Raw genomic sequence first — 22,173 nt, 5'->3', positions numbered from 1 at the left:
TTGAAAATAGAGCCACAGGTATACAGGGTAGTTAAGAAGGCATTTGATATGGTTTATTGGTTAGTGCATTGAGTCTGTAAGTTGGGGGATCGTGTTGCGGCTGTACAGGACATTGGTTAGGCCACTTTTGGAATACTGTGTTCAGGTCAGGTCTCTTTGCTATAGAAAGGATGTTGTGAAACTTGAAAGGTTTCAGAAAAGATTTACAAGGATGTTATAAGGGTTGGAGGGTTTGAGCTGCAGGGACAGGCTGAATAGGCTGGGATTAGTTTCTCTAGAGCATCAGAGGCTGAGGGATGACCTTACAGATGTTTATAAAATCACAAGGGGCATAAATTTAGCCAAAGTCTTCTTGCCAGGTTTGCAGAGTCCAAAACTAGAGTGCATAGGTTTAAGGTGAGAGGGAAAAGATTTAAAAGGTACCTAAGGGTCAGCTTTTTCATGCAGAGGCTGGTGCATGTGTAGAATAAGCATCTGGATGGCATTTGAATAGGAAGGATTTAGAGGGATATGGGGCAAATGCTGGCAAATGGGACTAGATGAATTTGGGATACCTGATTGGCATGGACAAGTTGGACTGAAGAGTCTGTTTCCATGCTGTACAGCTCTGTACCCCTACAAATCTAAATATGGAATATATAGTAAGCAAGTGGTCAAAAAAGAAAAGGAAGTGTTGGTCTGTAGAAAATATAGAAACAGCACAGCAATTGTATCTTGCATTGATTTGCACTATAGAGGACATAGTAACACCATAGAAGGAGTTTTCAATCAGAAAATTGAAAGGCGGGAGCAATTGAGGAAAATTACAATCACTAAAGAAGTTGTTCTGAGTAAATTGTTCGAGCTGTGGGTTGAAAAGTTTCTAACTCCTACTAGATCTCATTCTGGAGTCCTAAAAGAAATAGCTTGTGAGATAGCCAATGCGTTTGTTGGTTAATTTTTCAAAACTCCCTTGATTCAAGGACAGTCCCATTAGATTGGAAGATAATGAATATAACTCCTCTAGTCAAAGGAAGAGTTTGCATCCTAACACCTGTCATGGCAAAATGTTATAAGCTGTTATTAAAGCAGAGCAGGTCACTTGAATAAGTTCAAAGTAATCAGGCTGAGTAACATGGTTAAGTGAAGGGCAACTCTGATTGATTAATCTATTGGGAGTTGTTTGAGGATGTTAGATATGTTGTGGATAAAAGGGAACTTGTGGGTGTACCTTACATAGATTTCCAGAGGGCAACTGGCAGCAAAGATTTGTGTGGAAAATAAAATAGGATGTAACCTGGTATGGGGGATTGTAACTATGAAGAAAGGTTAGATAGACTGGGTTTGTTTTCACTGGAACACAAGAGACTGAAAGGCAACCTGACAGAAGTTAATTAGACTTTAAATGGCATGGATAGACTGGGAAGTATATGGCTTCTCCCATAGTGGACAGGTTTGTTAGTAGGGGACACAAGTTCAAGGTGCGAGGGGGAAAGATTAAAAGAGATGTGCGAGGCAAATTTTTCACACGAAGGATGGTGAGTGTCTGGAAGGCACTGCCTTCTAAAAACTCATGATGTAGGTGGCAATGTATTAGCATGGATAGAAAATGGCTGACAACAGGAAGCAGAAAGTAAGCATATATGAGTCTTTATGGTTGGTAAGGCATAATGAGTGATGTGTGATCTCAACTATCCATAATTTTCATTAAAAAATGTTGGAAGAATAAATACATATATTATCTCAATGGTGAGAAATTAATTAGGTCAGTATGCAGGTACAGCAAGTAGTTAGGAAAGGTAATAGAATGTTATTGTGTATTATGACAGGAATTTGATACAAACGCTTCAATTGTACAGTGCACAGATGAGACCTAATCGACAGCGGAGTGCTCAGTATTGGTCTCCTTATTAATGAAAGCATGTAAAATCACTGGACACAGTTCAGATAAGGTTCAATAGAGTAATATTTGGAATTAGTGGCTTGTATTATGAGGAAAGATTGGACAGGCTAGACTTGGCTGTACAGGCTGGAGTTCAGAAGAATAAGAGATGACTTGATTGAAATATGAGAGATCCTGGGGAGTCTTGAAATGGGAGATGTTGTTTCCTTGAATGGGAGAATCTCGAGCTGAAGATCGCTATATAAGGCTTTATGTGTTTAAAACAGATGAGACAATTTTGTTTTTCTTTGAGGGTTGAGAATCTTGGAACCCTCTTCATGAAAAGGCAGAATGGATAGACTTCTGTTAAGCAAATGGGAGAAATGTTATTGGGATAGATTTGGATGCAAATTTCAAGTTACAATCAGATCAGCCACGATCCTATTGTTTGGTGGGGGAGGGTCGTGATTCTCAATGGCAACTCCAGCTCATTGGTTGTGCTGAAGTTTGTACTTGAAGTTCAGCATTGCGGAATGTGATTCTTTATTCAAATTGATCAGAAATGAGCAGCACAACTTCAATGTTCAATCTCAGGCTGATACTTACTGTCTCTTGGCAAAGTGCCATTTTAATCTGGTTTCAAGGAGACTTCATGAGACTTGCAAATTTTATTGTGCTGTCATTACAAATACACCTCATTAACTACATACACTGCTGCTGTGGCACCCTACATGCAAGCTGAATGCCCACTCGGTGGAGTGAGAAGAACATGCCAAGGGGAATCCCTGGCAGCTGTGCCATCTTTAAAATGCTATTGCACATGCAATGCAAAAGTCATGTTTGCACTCTGGAGCTGCATCATTTGGCTGTACACACTCCCAAAGGACATCCCTGCAAGAAAAAAATTGAAGCTGTGATTTTCTGACAGAGCCCAAGGTGCCCTGTGAACAAGCTGGTGTAGAGAAGAGCTATCCTCTTCCCCAGAATTGCAAAAGGAGACCACAACACCAAACCCTGCCAGTCTTGACAAAGGTAGCTACCTAAGTTAATGTGGTCTCAACCTTCCATTGGAACCCCCAGCAATGCAGGAAGAAGATCAGTGGTTAGTGGGGTACTCAACATCCATCTTCTCACACCTTATGAGATTAGAATCTAAGCAGTGGCCAGAGAGGACTGGCATTACACTTGCAAAGTTGCTGAAATATTCCAAACATTTAAGTAAGAGGCAACATTCCTTAGCTCACATTAACCCACTGCAAATGGAATATTTATCTGCCACATCTCTAAACCTTTAGACATGATGCCTTTTCTCCTTTATGTTTCATAGGTACCAGCAGCATGGGAGCAGTCTTAGGGAGCAAGAAGGTATGACTATCTCATATTGTCTCCAGTACCTATGAGGATGAAGCCACTGATCCCTTAGAGACTGCAACAGCAAGGTTTCTCCTATACCCTTCACTGACCAAGACAAAGCAAATCGTTTGATTGGCAACACATCCACAAACATTACCAACACTCAGTAGCAGCAGTGTGTACCATCTACAGCAGTTCACCACCACAGTTTCAAGATCAACCAGGAGAGGGCAATTGGATCATAATTGGTTTGGATCATAATGTCCACATTATCTGAGTGAATAAAAAATCCTCAAGGTGATCCTTACTCATAAGTAGACAGAGAAGTGCCAGTCAGCTCCCAAAGTGATAAGGAACCATGTATTGGTTCATTAGAGATGTCCCCCCAGGCACCGCAGAGTGGAGCTGGACCTTTCACCCTCATGCTGCCTAGCACCGTCAGGCCTGTGGAAGGCCATCCTGAGGAGAGTGCTCTGGCCTCTACCCAAGACACACTTACTGTGCCCTGTCGACACAAACAGCACTGGGGTCAGTCGATCAAACCTCCAGTGCCAGTAGGCTACCCCATAGGGCAGGCTCCCCCAATTAAGCTGTGGACCCTGGGTTGCACTGAGACATAATGGGAAAGAGAAAAATAGGCATGGATAATACTTGATTACAAACAAATACTCAGATTTGCAAAGAAATGTTCACTGTTGACTATTATTGTGGGAGCGTCTATATTAACAAAAATGTAAACTGGAAAGGACTGAAGCTAAAAACCCTTTTCCTAGACAATATTCCATGAATGGGACTAGATTAATTTAGGATATCTGGTTGACATGGATGAGTTGGACCAAAGAGTCTGCTTCCATGCTGAACTATCTATGACCAAGGTGTGAAGTGGACATCTGTTGCTCCAGGAACAGGCAATGTGCAAACCAATTTTGAGTTCTACCTCTCTGTTCAGATATTGCTATTACATCATAGGCATCAGTAAAGTTTAGTCACTATTCTGCACGATATGGTCAGGACTGTGTTTGCAAAGGAGTTGGACTGCACACAGAAAGCTAATGTTTCAGTGTCACAAGAAATGCTGAGCTCGCCAGTGTGTTTCGCTTCACTCTCTGGATCTGTGTCTGTTGGTGTTGATTTCTAAATGGACTGATGTTGTCATAATTATATAACACAGATGGCAGAACTTATGCTGCCTACCCGAGTTTGGTCACAGACATAGTCATTTCCATGGTGCACTGTGATTTACAGAATGATGAAAGGCAACAGTGGACTGCTCCTTGAAATGTGAATTTCAGGCTGCACTTTGCTGTGTAGCTGAATCTAAACATCAACATCCTCTTCCTCATTGCCAATCCCATAAGTGTCACGCCTCCTCACGTTCCTACCTCCAGTCTGTCTGAGCCTGCATCTGCCAATCTTTGCCCTGCAGCACCAGACATATGAAGTGAACAAGTCCGGTTTTGTAGTTCACTGTCTGCCCCAGAAACCAGGGTGCTGCTCAGTCAATGGCCCCTTCTCTCACATGACACTCTCATGCTCTATTATCACCTTACAACTTGAGTTGATCTTTTTCACATTGAACAGGTGAACCCCCGCTCCAGACCAATCATGGCCCATCCCTTTCAGCAACTGAACAAAAAAGCCTTGAATGGTGAGTGACCAGAACCCTCTCTGATATCTGTGCAGCTACTGTGTTCTGGCAACTCCGTTGACTGACCCCATAGGGCTGACAGAGACCCACTCGCTGGGCTGACTGTAAACACTCCAAACAATGGCTAGCCATGCCTAAGCCCATGGACTGGTATCAGAGGCTGCCTTTGACTTACTATGCTGGCACTCCTGGCTGATGGATGCCTCCCTGGACATCAGTGAGGTCTATTCCCCTAAGACTGTGAGTTTGCTTGAAGCACACATAGTGTTTTTGCTGTGTAAGTGGACAGTGTGAGATTGAGATAGCAATGTACCATTTAGCAAAATATCCAAGTCCTTGATTGGTAATAACTATGGCAAACCTGCCTGGCTTTGTGTCAGTGCCAATCAGCAAGGACAAACAGCAGTACTATGAGCCTTTAAGTTCTGGCTAAGGAATAACGATGAATAAAAGGTAAAACAAGGATTCTGCCAGCATCCAGGCATGGTAAGTGAATGAGTGCTAAGAAAGCATGTGAGTAATCTTGATATACCCCACAGTCCAAACTATAAGCTTAGTACCTATCTCTATCCACTTTGTCTTTGCAGAAATTTCAAAGAGACTTACTAGGAAGTTTCAAAGTCCAGCAGTGAACTGTAGCAGCATTATACAACTGCATCAGAGATTAGCCATGATGACATTGAGAGGTTAACACATGTGCACATGGTATGGGCATGGCTACTGTCACAGACATTGGTGCTAGGTGTCCAAGATTCCAACAGGAATTGTACCAACAATTGCCCTCTCATCATTAGAGACTTATGGATTTAGAATTAGGTTTATTGTCACATGTACTCACATGAGTGCAGTGAAAAGTTTACAAAGTCACCACTTCCAGTGCTACGTGAGAGATACGCACCAACCTAATTGCCCAGGAGTGCCAGAAGCATGTTTGGTATAAAGATACCTAGATACAGGATTTTGGGGATAAATTAGAAAAATAAAGAAATAAGGAGTTCAGCATTACAGTCTTGTAAATACAATCCATCTTAGGCCTTGCCACCAATTCATGCCAGTCTTGCCTCCAACCTGCACTGGACTTCATCTTCATGTCTTAGGTTGAACTTATTTGGAGGAGTTAAAGACAAAAGATGTTTGCTTCATGGTGATGTACAGGGTACTGTCTTTTACCCATCTCAGGTAAGTATATATTTTGAACTTTGAAACTGAAGTGCGACTTGGTGCCTTCCTGAAGTACAGGCAAAATTCCAGCTACTTAGAAACACTAGACATGTATTGCTGGCAGCACCACATCATTAAAAGCAGACTTTAAAATTTCTAGCTGAGGGCTATAGGCCTTAATTCTTCAATGTTCAGCTCAGCTTCCTTGGTAGAACAAAGAGGACAGTGTTTACAGGCTTCTTGAATAGATTGATCTGCAGATAGATAGTTAGTGATGGATGAATCCTTTTGTTCCAATTTGATCACTGGTAAATTTTGAAGCAGCTCCTGAAAGCAGCCAAAATCCAAAGGCTTTGTGGAAGGATGGAAAGATATAAATTAATGTTAAGATCTTGCATCATGCTTGTTGGTGATTGTGTGAGTGGGAGTTAACAATTTTGGAATTGTGAGATAAAGAATAAAAATTGTTTAAAAAATAACCAACTAAATATTCCGATGAGGCTAGTAGGCTGTTATAACACTGAGTTATGCAAAGCAGGAAGATCCTGGGTTTTATTTCTGTGTTGGGCTGAGTTAGTAGATAGTACTTCACAGTAGCAGAACTGACTTGGAAACAATTTCTGGAAATAATTCTGTGTGTGGACTTTATTGGGCTTTAATGATGTAATGATGGAATCCTGCACATGAGAGATACCCACCAACAAAATTGCCCAGGAGGGCCGAAGCATGTGTGGATATGAGGAGGGAGAGGTATGGTCTTCACTGTAAGCCTAGGCATTGTGTGAGGGAATCTTAGGGTAGATCGGAGGGGATATCTCCAAAAGCAGGTACCTCATCTTCCTTCCCACTCTTAGACTGTGCCCTGACCCCTATTAGGCTGGCCACCTTCAGTCCCCCTTCCTTAACTGCATACTGTATTGAGATGGAGGTGGAAAAAGATGTCAATGTAAGGCACGCTTCCTAACATCTTACTCACTCTCTTGTGCCACAGTACTACTGTCCCTAAAATCTGGGACATAGTGAATGGATTGAAATCTCACTTGGCCCTGGAGGTGTGTTGTAACATGTCTGTGAAATAACTCCATAGAGGCTGGTATCCCATCACCAAGTCACCCTTTATTTATAGGTCCATAGTACATGAAACTGGATCAGCTTCCTCAGAGCCAACTCTCAAGAATCAACAGAACCTCCAACATTCCTACTTATATCTGTCAGCCAGGATTCCCTGATTGGACCAGGTTCAGAGCTCCAGTCAGTGAATTCATATTCCAAGAGGTCCACCTGGTTGACCTCATTACAATCACTTCTAATCCAGGACGTAGACCAGTTCTTTTTTTTGTAATTTCTCCCAGGGCGTTTTTGCACTAGGTCCAGCTGTTTTGACTCAGTCTCAGATACAGGCGGCATGTAGCAGACCATGGCCTGCTTCTTGCACCTAGAGCAGATTGGAAGAAATTCATCCTCTTCTTCAGGTGGTAAAGGCACTGAGGCTGTGACATTCATTTATATCCATCTCAGTCTCCGTGGTTTCTTCGACACCAGATGGAAGGGGAACCCGACAGCCTTTCCTGCTGTTCTGAGTGATTGTGAATATTTTGCTCCTGCAATATTCATGAGTTTGCAGATAATCTATGGTTCACATGCTTTTCAGGACTACTTCACCTAACCGAATTTTGTACATCACAGGACCCAACCTCATGTCAACCATGCCTCTTGCCCATGCAGGGCTATTTCTGTGGTTTCAGCAGTAAACTTCATCCCTGGAGGCTTGTTGCACCATAGAACATAGAACAGTACAGCACAGTACAGGCCCTTCAGCCCTCAATGTTATGCGAGCCTTCTATTCTACTCTAAGATCAGACTAAACTACATACCTTTAATTGTACTAACTTTTGTGTGCATATCTAAGAGCCATTTAAATGTCCCTAATGATCTGATTCTACCACTGCTGCTGGCAGTACATTCCACACACACCCACCACTCTCTGGTTAAAGAACCTACCTCTGACACCTCCCCTGAACCTTCCTCCAATTACCTTAAAATTATTCCCCCTCATGACAGATATTTCCGCCATGGTAAAAAGTCTCTGGCTATCCACTCTATCTATGCCTATCAACATCTTGTATACCTCTATTAAGTCACCTCTCATCCTTCTTTGCTCCAATAAGAAAAACTCCAGCTCCCCCAATTTTTCTTCATAAGACATGTATATGAAATAACTTAAGATTAGACTGGTGCTGGAAAAGAACAACAGGTCAGATAGCATTTGAGGAGCAGGAAAATCGATGTTTCAGGCAAAAGCCCTTCTTTAGAAATAAGAGGATATTGAAATTACTCCACAGAGGTCAGTATCCGGTAAGTCATTCTTAATCTATACATGCATAGGACTTGACTGGTTCAGCTTCCTCAGAGCCAGCTGTCAGAGTCAACAGAACCTCTGACACTCTTGTTTGTTTTTCCTTAGTTTTTCCCCCACTCTACCAATGCACCCAAACAGGGTTCAGTGGTAGTGCCTACATTTCCCCACATCACCCATGGCTGTGTGTGAATGTGTATGGACACATTAAAAAGACGCCATTATGCAACAATTTAATTCCATATTTTCCATCGTCAGGAAATCGCCCATGTGGCTACTGAAACATTAAAGCCTGATGAGGGCAATACTTATGAGAAAAAAAGTAGTGAAGGGGAAGGGTAAAGACAAAACCAAAATATAATTGGAGGGGGTAATAAAGCACTCCATCCCCCTGTGGTGCCCACCTCTCCCTAAAGACATGAAGATCATTGGTGGACATTGTGTGCTCCATCTCCAAAGACACTCGGGCTTGAACATAACTGTGGAAGAAGAGCAGGCAACTGTCAGAGATGACCCACTCCATGGCCCACAGCCTGTTTACAGCCAGCCTGGACAGGGCCAAGAGCAGACCCAAGTGGAGGTCCTCTGATTTACTTGCATCCCTCCACATCCCTCCAATGATCGGGATCATGGGTGAAGTGTAATCAAAAACACAGTAAAAAGTATCTAGGTAACTAAAAACAGAGTTCAAATGCCTATAACCAATACATATATAGCACACAGGCTTTACAGTGCCACAAAATAAGCAGTTGAGCCACCACAATCAGGTGTTACACAGGACTACTGTGAGCAACACCCTCCACCCCAGATCCCCAAGGGAGACAGGGAGGACTTCCACATAGAGGCCTCTACTGGGAACGCCCACTACATGGTGGTAAATAGGCACACCAAGGTGTGTCTGGATGGTGGATGAAAGAGAAGAGATGCATGGTATGTAGGAACAGTCTGTACAAGAATTGCCACTTTGCTTCCTTAAATGACATGCAGACACATATTCTGGAGGCAGCTCAGGCTGTGAGGCACAAGAGCCCAAGGGAGGCACAGGATACCAGGGCCAATGTGAAATTCCATCTGACCAGGGACATGCATAAATGGGATACCACCACACACCTGACCATGTGTCAATTGTGCACAACATCGAGTCCAAACTCTGTAGATTTTAGGAATCTGATGATAGTGGCAATGAGCTGGATGTATGCTGCTGCCCTGTTTGCCAATTATTGCTGCAGCATCGAGCTCAGGCCACCACCACCCAACATGTCCCCCACACTAGTCACCCCCTTGGTCCGGGCCCTCCCTTCTGCCAGTCACTGGAACCCATGATGGTGGAGATGCACATTCCTGAGCAACTGCTCTCTAGTGATAATCACTACTCCTGAGGGCAGGTAGGCTTGGCGCAAGTCGGTCATGGTCCAGACATTAGTCAGGTCCTGGTAAAAATTAGGCATCATCTTAAGGGCAACTTGCAAACCCTTGCAGTCAGTAAAAAGGAGTTACGTGTTGTAATTGAAGTCACAGACCTGGAGGAAAAAAATACATCGCCGGAGCGCACCACCTAGGAGGAGGCTCGACATCAAGTTAACGTTATAGGATCTGATGGTGGGAAGTCACCACTTGGGTACAAAACTCATGTTTGTATCTATCACCCAAGGCTCCTTAATTGGATCAGATTAATAGTCCCAATCAGGGAATTCATATTCTGTGAGGTTCCACCTTGCTGACGTTGTTACAATCACTATAGTCACTGTGCAACCTACAGAAGGAAAGCACACCCAAACATAAATACCATTCTCAAATATACAGACAGAGGGCCATAATATTGACTTAATGGCTTCAAGAAATAACTGGCATTCATTGAGTTCTGGTATAGGATACTGAAGGAAATTCTGTAGGTGAGGAAGCATAGGCACAGCTGGAATTCTCTTCATACTAACATCACTGATACACACATCACTAACAATTCAGAAATTCCAGCTTGTGATCTCTTCAGAAGAATATGATTGACTAGATGAATCAATTAGTTCTTTGTTCCTCATGCATTCCTTGGTGATGGTCATCACGTGAATTAAAGCACTGGAGTACCTTAGTGTCCATAAAACTGTACATTAGAATTAGTTATTGCTGCCAAGAGCAGGAAAAGGAGAAAATTGGAGTGGAAATTGTAATAAAAAAAAGATAACCACAATTTTGGAAACTGCATTTATCTTGTAGCAATCAGAAGAAATCTAACACAGTAGCATCTAATTACATCAATGTCCACTAAATGAAAGCGAGCAAGACCTGCAAAATTCCAAAGTAACAAAGAATACATTTTGAGCTTGGAAGTCCTTCTGCCAATGATCTAAAGACAATAACAGAAAGTTATTCAAAGAACACAAATTTACTGTCAGAAGTTACATATTACGAGACATATATGTTAGATCAAGAGCCTCTTATTTGACTCAACAAGCTGAATACTGAATGACATTGTGTAAGACTCCCGATTTTGGCAATATAATCAGTTGTTTCACACTTTCAAGTGGACTTTTACTGTACACTTCATTTTTAATATTATTCCAATAAGCAAATGGACATTGCTTAATAGATTGTAATTTGGTTTTGCTTATATGTGCTTCTGAAATGCAAGGGCTATTGGCAAAATGAGGTTAAGACTTACAATTAAATAAGATGCGGATTATATCAATACATTTGAGAATGTTCTATCTTGGATCAGGATCCCAATATTAACATCAAACTTGGATCTGATGCTTGCAATTTGCACTGTTCACACTGTGTTGGAACAATATCTGCAGTATGAGCATAACCCACAAGCACTGTTATCTGCATTATGATCGCATTGTCCCTGCACTGTGTCCACTACATCTGAACTATGCCTGTGCTATATCTGCACTGTACCTACACTGTGTCCAGCTGTGTCTGTACTGTACCCGCACTCTATCTACATTATGCTCACACTGTCATAGAGTCATACTGCGTGGAAACAGACATCCAACCAAGTTTCCCAAACTAGACTAGTTCCATTTGCCTGCATTTGGCCAATATCCTTCTAAACATTTTCTATTGACGTACCTATCCAAATGTCAGAGAGTCATGTCGCTGTACAGCATGGTAACAGACCCTTCAGTCCATGCCGACCAGATATCTTAAATTAACCTAGTCTCATTTGCCAGCATTTGGCCCATATCCCTCTAAATACTTCCTATTCATATACCCATGCAGTTGCATTTTAAATGTCATAATTGTACTGACCTCCAATACCTCCTCTGGCAGCTCATTCCACACACACTACACCCTCAGTGTGAAAAAAAAATTGTCTTTTAGCTCCCTTTTAAATCTTTCCCCTCTCATCTTAAACCTAGTTTTGGACTCACCCATCCTGGGGTAAGGGCCTTGGCTATTCACGTTATCCATGCCCCTCATGATTTTATAAACTTCTAGAAGTTCACTCCTCATTCTCCAATGCTCCAGGGAAAGTAGTTGTAGCCTATCTAGCCTCTCCTTATAATCTAAACTCTCCAAGCCTCACAACATCCTTCCTATAGCAGGGAGATCAGAACTGAACTAGGTATTCCAAACATTGCCTAACCAATGTCCTATACAGCAGCAATATGATCTCCCAACTTCTTTACTCAATGTACTAACCAGTACAGGCAAGCATACCCCCAAATGCCTTCTTCATTATCCTGTCTATCTGCAACTCCACTTTCAGGGAAATATGAACCAGCACTCTAAGGTCACTTTGTTCAGCAAGACTCCCCAGGACCTTACCATTAAGCCCTGCCCTGATTTGCCTTTCCAAAATGTAGCATCTCACAATTATCTAAACTCCAAATGACACTCTTTGGCCCTTGGCCCATCTGAAAAATGTCCCATTGTATTCTCAGGCAACCTTCTTCATTGTTGACTCTACCACTAATTTTGGAGTCATCCACAAATTCATTAACCGTGCCTCCAATATTCTTATCCAAATCATCTATACAAATGACAAGCGACAGTGGACCCAGCACCGATCCCTGCATAAAGCTGCTGATCACAGGCCTCCAGTTCAAAAAACACTGCTACTGACAAGCCAATTTTCAAAGAACTATAGAGTCACTACACTGTGGAAAGAGGCCATTTGGCCAACAAGTCCACACCGATTGTCCGAACAGTAATCCACCCAGACTCATTCCCCTACCTTATTACTCTTCATTTCCCTGATTAATGTACCCAGCCTACACATCCCCTATCACTATGCGCAAATTAGCATGGCCAATTCACTTAACCTGCACATCATTTGGACTGTGGGAAGAAATTGCACTCGGAAGAAACCCATGCAGGTATGGGGAGAATGTGCAAATTCCATACAGTCGCCCGAGGCTGGAATTGAACACAGGTCCCTGGTGCTGTAAGGCAGCAGTGCTAACCACAGAACCACCGTGCCATCCAATTTGTATCCAAATGGCAAGATCTCCCTGAATCCCATGTGATCTAACTGTACTAGTTAGTTTATCATGAGGAACCTTGTAAAAGTCTTTACAAATGTCCATGTAGGTGCCTACTGTGTCTGTGCTATATCTACACTATGACCACACTGCCCCACACTGTATCTGCAGCATCCCCACACTACATCTGCGTCGGCCCGACATAATAGCTGCACTGTCCTAGTCTGCATTGACACTGTCCCTGCACTGAATCTGTGATGTATCTGCATTGTATCCATACTGACCCACATTGTATCTGCACAGACTGGTGAGTAAAGTTGAAGTGCGAGTACCATCAGGTTGTCTGGTGTGGGGAATGCAGAGAGTGAGAGGGGCAAAGGGCAGGGGTGTGCAACCATTCACTATGATACCTATGAAGTCTAGTGTTGGACTTGGATTGATACAGTTAAAAATCACACAACACCAGGTTATGGTCCAACAGATTTATTTGGAAGTACTTGGAATTTTTAACAATGATTAGTTAGATAGTTTTCAAAATGATGGTTGTTATCTGAGAGATGGCAGGAAATCACTTTAAATTTGTAGTGCACGTGTGTGTTTGTGTGTCCACACACGAGAGTGCACCCAAATGGCCAGTATATTCTCAGCCCAAATTGAAGTTATTGCTGGGTTTGATGACTTAGTGGTTAGAACTGCTGCCTCACGATGCCAGAGACCTGGGTTTAATTCCACCCTTGGGCGACTGCCTGTGTGGAGTTTGCACATTCTCCCTATATTTGTGTGGGTTTCCTTGAGGTGCTCCAATTTCGTAAATTGCACACAATGTCCAGAGATAAGCAGGCTAGGTGGATAAGTCATGCGAAATGCAGGGTTTCAGAGGTAGTGTAGGGGGGTAGGTTTGATCTGAAACTCTTTGGAGGGGTGGTGTCGACTTGATGAACCGAATGGCCTGCTTCCACACTGTGTGATGATTGGTCGTTTTGCAGATTGAAGGGCAATACTATAGTCAGTTCTAGAATCACTGACTGTTTTGGTAAATACAGATGATTTGGATATTGGAAAAAAGTCAAATTTCAAAGTTTGTCAATGAGATCAAACTTGGAAGTGTTGTAAAGAGTGACGCCAATACAAAGTCACTTGATTGCAAGTGACTTTAGCTAAACCAGCAGAATGATCAGATAACTGGCAGAAGAAAGTTAATACAGGGAAGTGTGAAGTGTTATATTTTGGCAGAAACAATAGGAAAAGACACTCGAGACTTAATGGCACAGTTTTAAAGAGTGTAAGGGAATAGACGGTGTTGTGTCCACGTGTATAGAACTTTCCAGGTAGCAACATATATAGAGAGTGTGATTAACACAGTGTGTGGAATCTTTGGCTTCATAAATAGAGGCACTGAGTATAAAAGCAAGAAAGTTATGTTGAACTTTAATAAAACTCTTGTTAGACCACATCGAGAGCATTCAGTTCTGATCCCCAAACTTTAGGAAGGGTGTGAGGGCCTTTGAGAGATTTCTCCAATTGGTTTCAGGGATGAAGGATTTTATTGGCAAGGTTAGTTTGGAGGTGATCAAGATTACAAAATTAGGTTTATATGAAGTAGACAAAAAAAGCTCTTCCTGTAATACTGATGGGACTAGAACAAAGGAACACATATTTAATTTTTTAACCAAATGTATAGGTGGTGGGGATGGGATGATAACAAAGAATAGTTTAAAGCTGCACATGTTGCTCAGCTAATACCTTGACACCTGCTGACTGTCCACTTGCTGTAAGGGATAATCAATGACTTCAAAAATAAACTGAATGGCTGCTTGGGCAAAATAAATATGGAGAACTGCACAGATAGAACAGGAAGAAGTGATTGGCTGGATTGGTGTGCAGAGTGCCACATGGCCTGATCACTAACTTTCTTTTGTGCTTGAATAATAGTGACTCTATACTACTGTCACAATCTAAGGATCAGTTACAGAATATTCAGCTCTATATTTCCAAACTGTTCACCATTCTACCTGCAGCAGAAGTAGGGAGGTAAATATAAGTCATCTGTAAATAAGCTAATACGAAACATTGGAGAGTGAGGAAGCACTGGAACAATAAAGTGCAGTATCATCAATCAGAAATCAGTTATAAAATGTGGGTACACGAAGAAATGCTGAAATTTTGCTTTTATAAACAGCATGTGAAGCTGGCAGGAGATGAAATATTTCAATCGTTTATATTGAATGAGTCATTCAAAAATAGGATTTGTATTGACATGTAAACTTGGATAAAAAAAACACATTAAATAAATCAAAGTGGATGACATTTAATTAAAATTTAATCCATTTTATAAGTTTCCTTTGTATACCCCCACCCAAAATGTCAGTATATTCAAAGATCAGGTTACAAGCTTGTATGTGTTACAACTTGACAACAAATGCATCTGCTGTTCTATTGAAGAGAAACCACACACACCTACAAGGAAGTCCTCAAAAAGATGTAAACATTTTTAATTAAAGTAATTTCTTCCATAAGAATCTCAGACTCATTGGGAGGTGGTTGGCTATTAAATAAAATAACCAATGCGATCTCATAAAAAAGCTGAATAAAAAGTCATCTTATGCTAGAAATTTACAGTTAAGTGAGACTGTTTTCTCATATTAAACCTTTGCGTTAATGGAAATAGTTAGGAGAGATTAATCTGCACTTATTGGTGCAGTTTCTCAATGACAGGCAATTTAATAATGTGAAAGAATATTTGATAACTTTTATTCTAAAGTCAAATTTTATTTTGTAACTGAAAACAATTCAATTACATCATCTTATTACGCATAACTGGATCAAGGAAAAAAGTAAATTGTCTATTTTACAAAGGGATTTATAGAAGATGATAGTGAAAAAGTTTAAATAAATATCAGAGAATGATCTTATCAGTCCTTCCTTGGAGGTAACAAGCTGTTTGTGATTATCAAAACTCAGAGTAGAACAGGATCCAATTGCAGATGGGAACTGCAATCAGTTCGTGCAGCTGTCGCACTTTAGACTCAAATAGCGACAGTTACAAACATAAGGAAACCTTTACAAACAAAACTCGGAATTTCAACTCTGCAGAAGTTCAACAGCCTTTCCATGAGACTCCCAGGGTTTGAGTCACAAAGAATACTAAAGTGTAATAACAGAGGAAATCAACACATTCATGACAAAGATTTAGGATTACAACACTGATCGAAATATATTAATTGCTCAGTGCACTTTGTTATTTCATAACAGAAATATATTGCCTGCTTCTTGTAATCAATTTGCCTGTGACACTAACCATAAGATTTTGGCTGCAGTAATAAACGTACTGATCTGAGATGAGTACTTATTTTAAGAATGTTCACAGTGGACCCAACTTAGATTGGTTAAGCAATAACCCCATGGATCTTCTTTTCACATGATGTTTATTTCAGCCTCCGACAGATTTACCAGATCCAATAGAATAGCCACAGTAACATAGCATTCACAGACTCTGAAGCATGCATGTACACAGGTCATTTATACAAAACAAGGGCACTGTGGAAATTAAGTCAAAATGCTCTTGAGCAGAGGTCAGCTGAAATTTTTTTAAGAAGAGTACATTCCATATACTTATTAGCTGTACCCAACATGTGGGCTTTGTTTAAATTTTTAAGTCAAGCATAAGTCTGTACTTGAACTCACACAACTGGATGGCTGGAGTTACACTGGAGGATCAACAGCAGAGTGCTTTTGAGACTCACAGCTGAAGATGGATGAACATTTCAGGACATAATAGGCAATGTACCAAAGTTACTCTGACTTAGCTTTTCTGTGAAAAGGAAAGGGTATCCCTGCAGCACCCCTTCCTCCTTATCCCCTCCTCAATTAAAATTAGAGTATTCCTTTTTCCCAAACTCTCCTTTACCCTGACTTCAGGCAATGATGCTGGCAATCTAGGGAAAGGAGAGAATGAACAGAAGCGTACAGTACCATTTGGAATATGAGATGGGTCATCATGGAGATAAAAATGGAAGGAATCATTGCATTCTAGGATTATATCATTTATAGATCAAACCATTTCTTCAGCTTTAATTGATTTCCTTACCTGGAGTAATTTTCGTAGATTCACTGTGGCTGGGACTATCTGCATGACCAGATTCTGGCAAAGAGAAAAGAAAAACAATTTTTAAAAATATTTTCATAATTTAAGAACCTAGATCCCAAAACAATTTAGATTTCTAACTTGCCCGATACCAATTCTGTCTGTAGATTCTGGCACTGTTGCTAATTTTCAAGCATCATATTAAAGTGAGACTATCATGCCATGCATGACAAAATTACCAAATTAACTGTTTTCTTCATAAATGAAAATTTCACAGGTACAACAAATTATCTGGTGAAGCTCCAATTCAGCACCTTGTCAAAAATGGATTACAATAAAGGATCGCGAAAAGAGTTAATGTGCAGTAAATTATTTCAAAGAAAATTATTTAGAACAACAATCAAAAAGGGATTTTGACAAGCTACTGGTTAAACTTAGATAATTTTAATGTACAAAATTATGAGGGGCATGGATAGGATAAAGAGGCAAAGTCTTTTACCTGAGGTTGGGGAGTCCAGAACTAGAGGGCATAGGTTTAGGGTAAGAGGGGAAAGATATAAAAGAGACCTAAGGGGCAACTTTTTCATGCAGAGGGTGGTACGTATATGGAATGAGCTGCCAGAGGATGTGGTACAATTGCAACATTTAAGAGGCATTTGGATGGGTATATGAATAGGAGAAAGTGAGGACTGCAGATGCTGGAGATCAGAGCTGAAAAATGTGTTGCTGGAAAAGCGCAGCAGGTCAGGCAGCATCCAAGGAGCAGGAGAATCAACGTTTTGGGCATAAGCCCTTCCGGATTCTCCTGCTCCTTGGATGCTGCCTGACCTGCTGCACTTTTCCAGCAACACATTTTTCAGTTGGGTATATGAATATGAAGGGTTTGGAGGGATATGGGCTGGGTGCTGGCAGGTGGGACTAGATTGGGTTGGGATATCTGGTCGGCATGGACAGATTAGACTAAAGGGTCTGTTTCCATGCTGTAAATCTCTATGACTCTATGACTCTATGAAGGAGGGTTTAAAAGGTAGGCCTTGTGATTATAGCTAGATTATTAATCCAGAAATTCAGCTACAGTTCTGGAATCTGGGTTCAAATCCTGTAAAGGCAAATGGTGGAATTTGAATTTGATAAAGAATCTGGATTAAGGGGTCTGATGATGACCATAAAACTATCATTGATTTTTGGAAAAAGCCATCTGGTTCACTTATACCTTAAGGGAAGGAAACTGTCATCCTTACCTAGTCTGGCCTACATGTGATTCCAGATTTGCAGCAATGTGGTTTACTCTTCACTACTCTTGGACAATAAATGCTGGCTAGCCAGAGACTTTTTTCCAGAGTGGAAATGATATCATGAGGGGGCATCATAGGAGGAAGATCTAGTGGAGATGTCAGAGGTAGGTTCTTTACACAGAGAGTGGTGGGTGCGTGGAATACATTGCCATCAGTTGTAGTAGAGTCAGATACATTAGGGGCATTTAAGCAACTCTTGGATAGGCTCGTGGATTATAGTAAATTGAAGGGCATGCAAATTAGTTTGATCTTAGACAAAGGTTGGCACAACATTGAGGGCTGAAAGGCCGGAACTGTACTGTACTGTTCTATGTTCTTAACCAGAGACATCCACATCCTGTGAAGTGAATTGTTTTAAAATTGACTTTTGTGAAAGGGGGCATGTTTTCTACAAAGATCATCTTCTCTGCTACATTCATAGATTTCCTGCAGCAGTTTTGACAGGGATGCCTTGTCCAGAAATTTCCAGCACTGAAATGATCTAAAACTGAGTGGGTAATTATTCATCTGATCAGGGTCGGAATTAAGGTTTCTGGTCCTGACCCAAATATCTGGGCCCAATATCTTTGCAATGAAAATTAAGAAAGCAGTGGTATCAAAATAAAACTGTTAGAAATCCAAACTAGAAATAGCCAGGTGATATTAGACTAACATTAGGTTAACATTTTCAAACTTTGTGAGAAGATTTGTAGTTCAGGTGCTCGTTGTTGTGGTTCTGTTCGCCGAGCTGGGAATTTGTGTTGCAGACGTTTCATCCCCTGTCTAGGTGACATACTCAGTGCTTGGGAGCCTCCTGTGATGGTACAGGAGACGTGATGGTCCCATTCCTAGACGTGATGGTACAGAGAACACCGAATGGGGAATTCACCACAAAGGTATACAGGAAAGCCACACACACAGACCAAGTCCTGAACTACGAAAGCAACCACCCCAACACACACAAAAGAAGTTGCATCAAGACACTATTCAAAAAGGCCACAACACACTGCAGTACACCAGAACTGCAAAAAGAGGAAGAAGAACACCTATACAATGTATTCGCCAAAAATGGATACCCTCGCAATTTCATCAACAGATGCCTAAGGGAAAGACAACGGAACGAGGACATGCCGCAACCCAAAGGACTAGCCACACTACCATACATCAAGAGCATTTCCGAACTGACAGCCAGACTACTGCGACCACTAGGACTCATAACAGCACACAAACCAACAGCCACGCTCAGACAACTCACCAGAACGAAGGACCCGATACCCAGCATGAGCAAAACCAATGTAGTGTACAAAATCCCATGCAAGGACTGCACAAAACACTACATCGGACAAACAGGAAGACAGTTAACGATCCGCATCCATGAACACCAACTAGCCACGAAACGACACGACCAGCTATCCTTAGTAGCCACACACGCAACATGACAAGACAAGCAACATGAATTCGACTGGGACAACACTACTATTATAGGACAAGCCAAACAGAGAACAGCCAGGGAATTCCTAAAGGCATGGCACTCATCCACAGATTCAATCAATAAGCACATCGACCTGGACCCAATATACCGACCACTGCAACGGACAGCTGGAACTGACAACTGGAAGCGGCAGATTCAAACCACTACAAATGCTGGAGGAAAGATCACAGAAGCGCTTCACAGGAGGCTCCCAAGCACTGAGGATGTCACCTAGACAGGGGATGAAACGTCTGCGACACAAATTCCCAGCTCAGCGAACAGGACCACAACAGGTTAACATTTTTTCAAAACTCATTCACAGTAACTGACAAAAGCAGCCCAGAAGAAATGTTCTTAAATTTCGCATTCAGATGGTAGGTACATTTCTAACACTTTCTCTATTTTAGTCCTAACTTTATTGATGGTAAGACTAATAATTTCAGGGTCCACACATCCAACAGCCAAGCTCTTAGTCGGCTGCTAAGGCAGAACTACTTTTAGTTTGATTGCTCGGTTCAAGGACAGATCATCAGATTTTGATGCATAAATTGTCTCAGCTCAATCAGAATTGAATACGTTTAAGCAAATGGCATTTGCAGATTTAAAAGTTCTTATAAATTTGTTCTTTCTTTCTCCACCTTTCTAAGCAACAGTCTATATTCATAATTCCATATACATTTATCTGATTTTTAACAAAATTAACACTGGCTGGATAACTTAAATATCCAATAGACATTGTGTTTATTACCAAAGATCACACTGAGTTATATTTTAATTGATAACATTATTGGTACAAAAATGTTTTACTCCTGAAAAATTCAAATCATGTATAGACCTGTCATTACAGTTTTTTGAAGTGTATTTGTAACTTGTGGCTTCCATCAGTGAGCCAGGAAATGCTTGTTTATTCATGCATAGCTCAGGATTAGCTCCACTCTATACCTGAGCTCAAGCATAATTGGCCATTGTACATGTTTTAATCAAGGGCATGCAAATTCAAAAAGAATTAATAACCTCTGTGACTTCTCTCAGCATGTTAAACCCCTAAAATAGGGCAACTGACGCCAAGTAAGGAATGTCCTTTATTTCATCATACATACAGCCACAAAATCTTTCTGTTACTCTTCCTTAACTTGAAAGTTAACCTCAAAGCACCAAGACGTTAGCAGACATGCAGGCTACAACAAAGATTTTAAATCTGTGAAAATTTTAATCGTCTTGTTTTCCTGAACTTTGCATTACATACTGGACTTTCTAGTCACTGCTTTACCCACAGTTGTATTCCACTTAGAACCAAAGCTAGAATCTGACAATTAAAAGCACACTGAACGTGTCATCATATAATATTTCTATAAAACTTATCCATGGTCATCAGGCAATTCCAACAGAGAGTTCATCAACTGTGAACCAGTGAGGCATATTTCCTAACCATCATGCCTCTTCACTTGCATGAGAAAAAAAAATACAAGAAGATAACACCAGCATAACATCAAGGCTCGAAAATGAGTTACACAGTGCTCTTGAACTTAAACCATCTTATCTCGGTTGACTCTGAAGTATGGTTTAGATTAGAGTAGTTCTGAAGTATGGTTGCGCTGACAGGCTTGTGACATGAAAACAAGGGTCCATTCAACCACCGAAGTGGATATAAAAATCCCAGAACTCAACTGGCAGTATTCTTCCAAAGTCCCACTCAGAATTTATACATTAACTGACACTGTCAAAATAAATTCTGGTTATCAACATAAATGTTGTTAATGGAACCGATCTGTTTGCAAACTGGTTATGGTTATGCATACTTATGTATAATGTATGGTGACTATATTTCAAAAGTACGATGTAAGCCATGAAATGTTTGGGATTATCTGGGAACATGAAAGGAATGTTATAAACTCAAGTATTTTCTTTCTTTCAGGCACGTTAATACATGATGATGTATTACATTAGGAATCTTGGCAGTAAACTTCCTAATGGAGGAGCATAGTTTATTGCATTGTTGCTTAACTAATTCGTTACAATTATAATTTGCTGAACTGACTGCAAACGAAAATAACATCCAACTATTGTGGATGAGCTTCCCCAAGACATCGAGTTTTTAAGTACAATGTTTCATAGGAACTTGAATCATGCAGAAATGGAGATTCCAGATTAGACGTTCAAAATGAAATGTGGAAAATCTGGATCGGATTGACAATAATCTTGAGGTAGGTAAGATATCAAGTGATAAGGAAATAGCAAATCTGGAGAATTCTTTCAAGGTAAGTCAAAAACATTCCCATAGCTATGTTGTATTATCAAAGGAATGGGAAGGACATCTTGCAAGATCCTGGAGAGTGTTGCTGAACAAAGAGACCTGGAGTGCAGGTTCATAGTTCCTTGAAAGTGGAGTCCCAGGTCAACAGGATAGTGAAGAAGGCATTTGGTATGCTCACCTTTATTAGACAGTGCATTGAATATAGGAGTTGGAGGTCATCTTGTGGCTGTACAAGACTAGGCTACCTTTGGAATACTGCGTGCAATTCTGGTCACCCTGTTAAAGGA

The 22,173-nt window shown here is 41.0% G+C and overlaps 1 protein-coding gene across 14 annotated transcripts in view; it reads right to left on the bottom strand.

Annotated features, from left to right (window-relative positions):
* The window catches only part of LOC140487439 (nuclear factor 1 B-type-like), a 628,152-nt gene that overhangs the window by 150,498 nt on the left and 455,481 nt on the right, over positions 1 to 22,173 (bottom strand). For all 14 annotated transcript variants that reach the window (XM_072586906.1, XM_072586916.1, XM_072586907.1 and 11 more), the window contains exon 3: positions 16,891 to 16,944. In XM_072586906.1, coding sequence (XP_072443007.1) covers positions 16,891 to 16,944 — 54 coding nt within the window. The remainder of the gene's footprint in view (positions 1 to 16,890; positions 16,945 to 22,173) is intronic.

This window comes from Chiloscyllium punctatum, chromosome 2, assembly GCF_047496795.1.
Source record: "Chiloscyllium punctatum isolate Juve2018m chromosome 2, sChiPun1.3, whole genome shotgun sequence".
In the NCBI taxonomy this organism is placed as follows: Eukaryota; Metazoa; Chordata; class Chondrichthyes; order Orectolobiformes; family Hemiscylliidae; genus Chiloscyllium; species Chiloscyllium punctatum.
The sequence above is the reverse complement of the archived record's forward strand: the minus strand, read 5'-3'. Positions and strand labels throughout refer to the sequence as shown.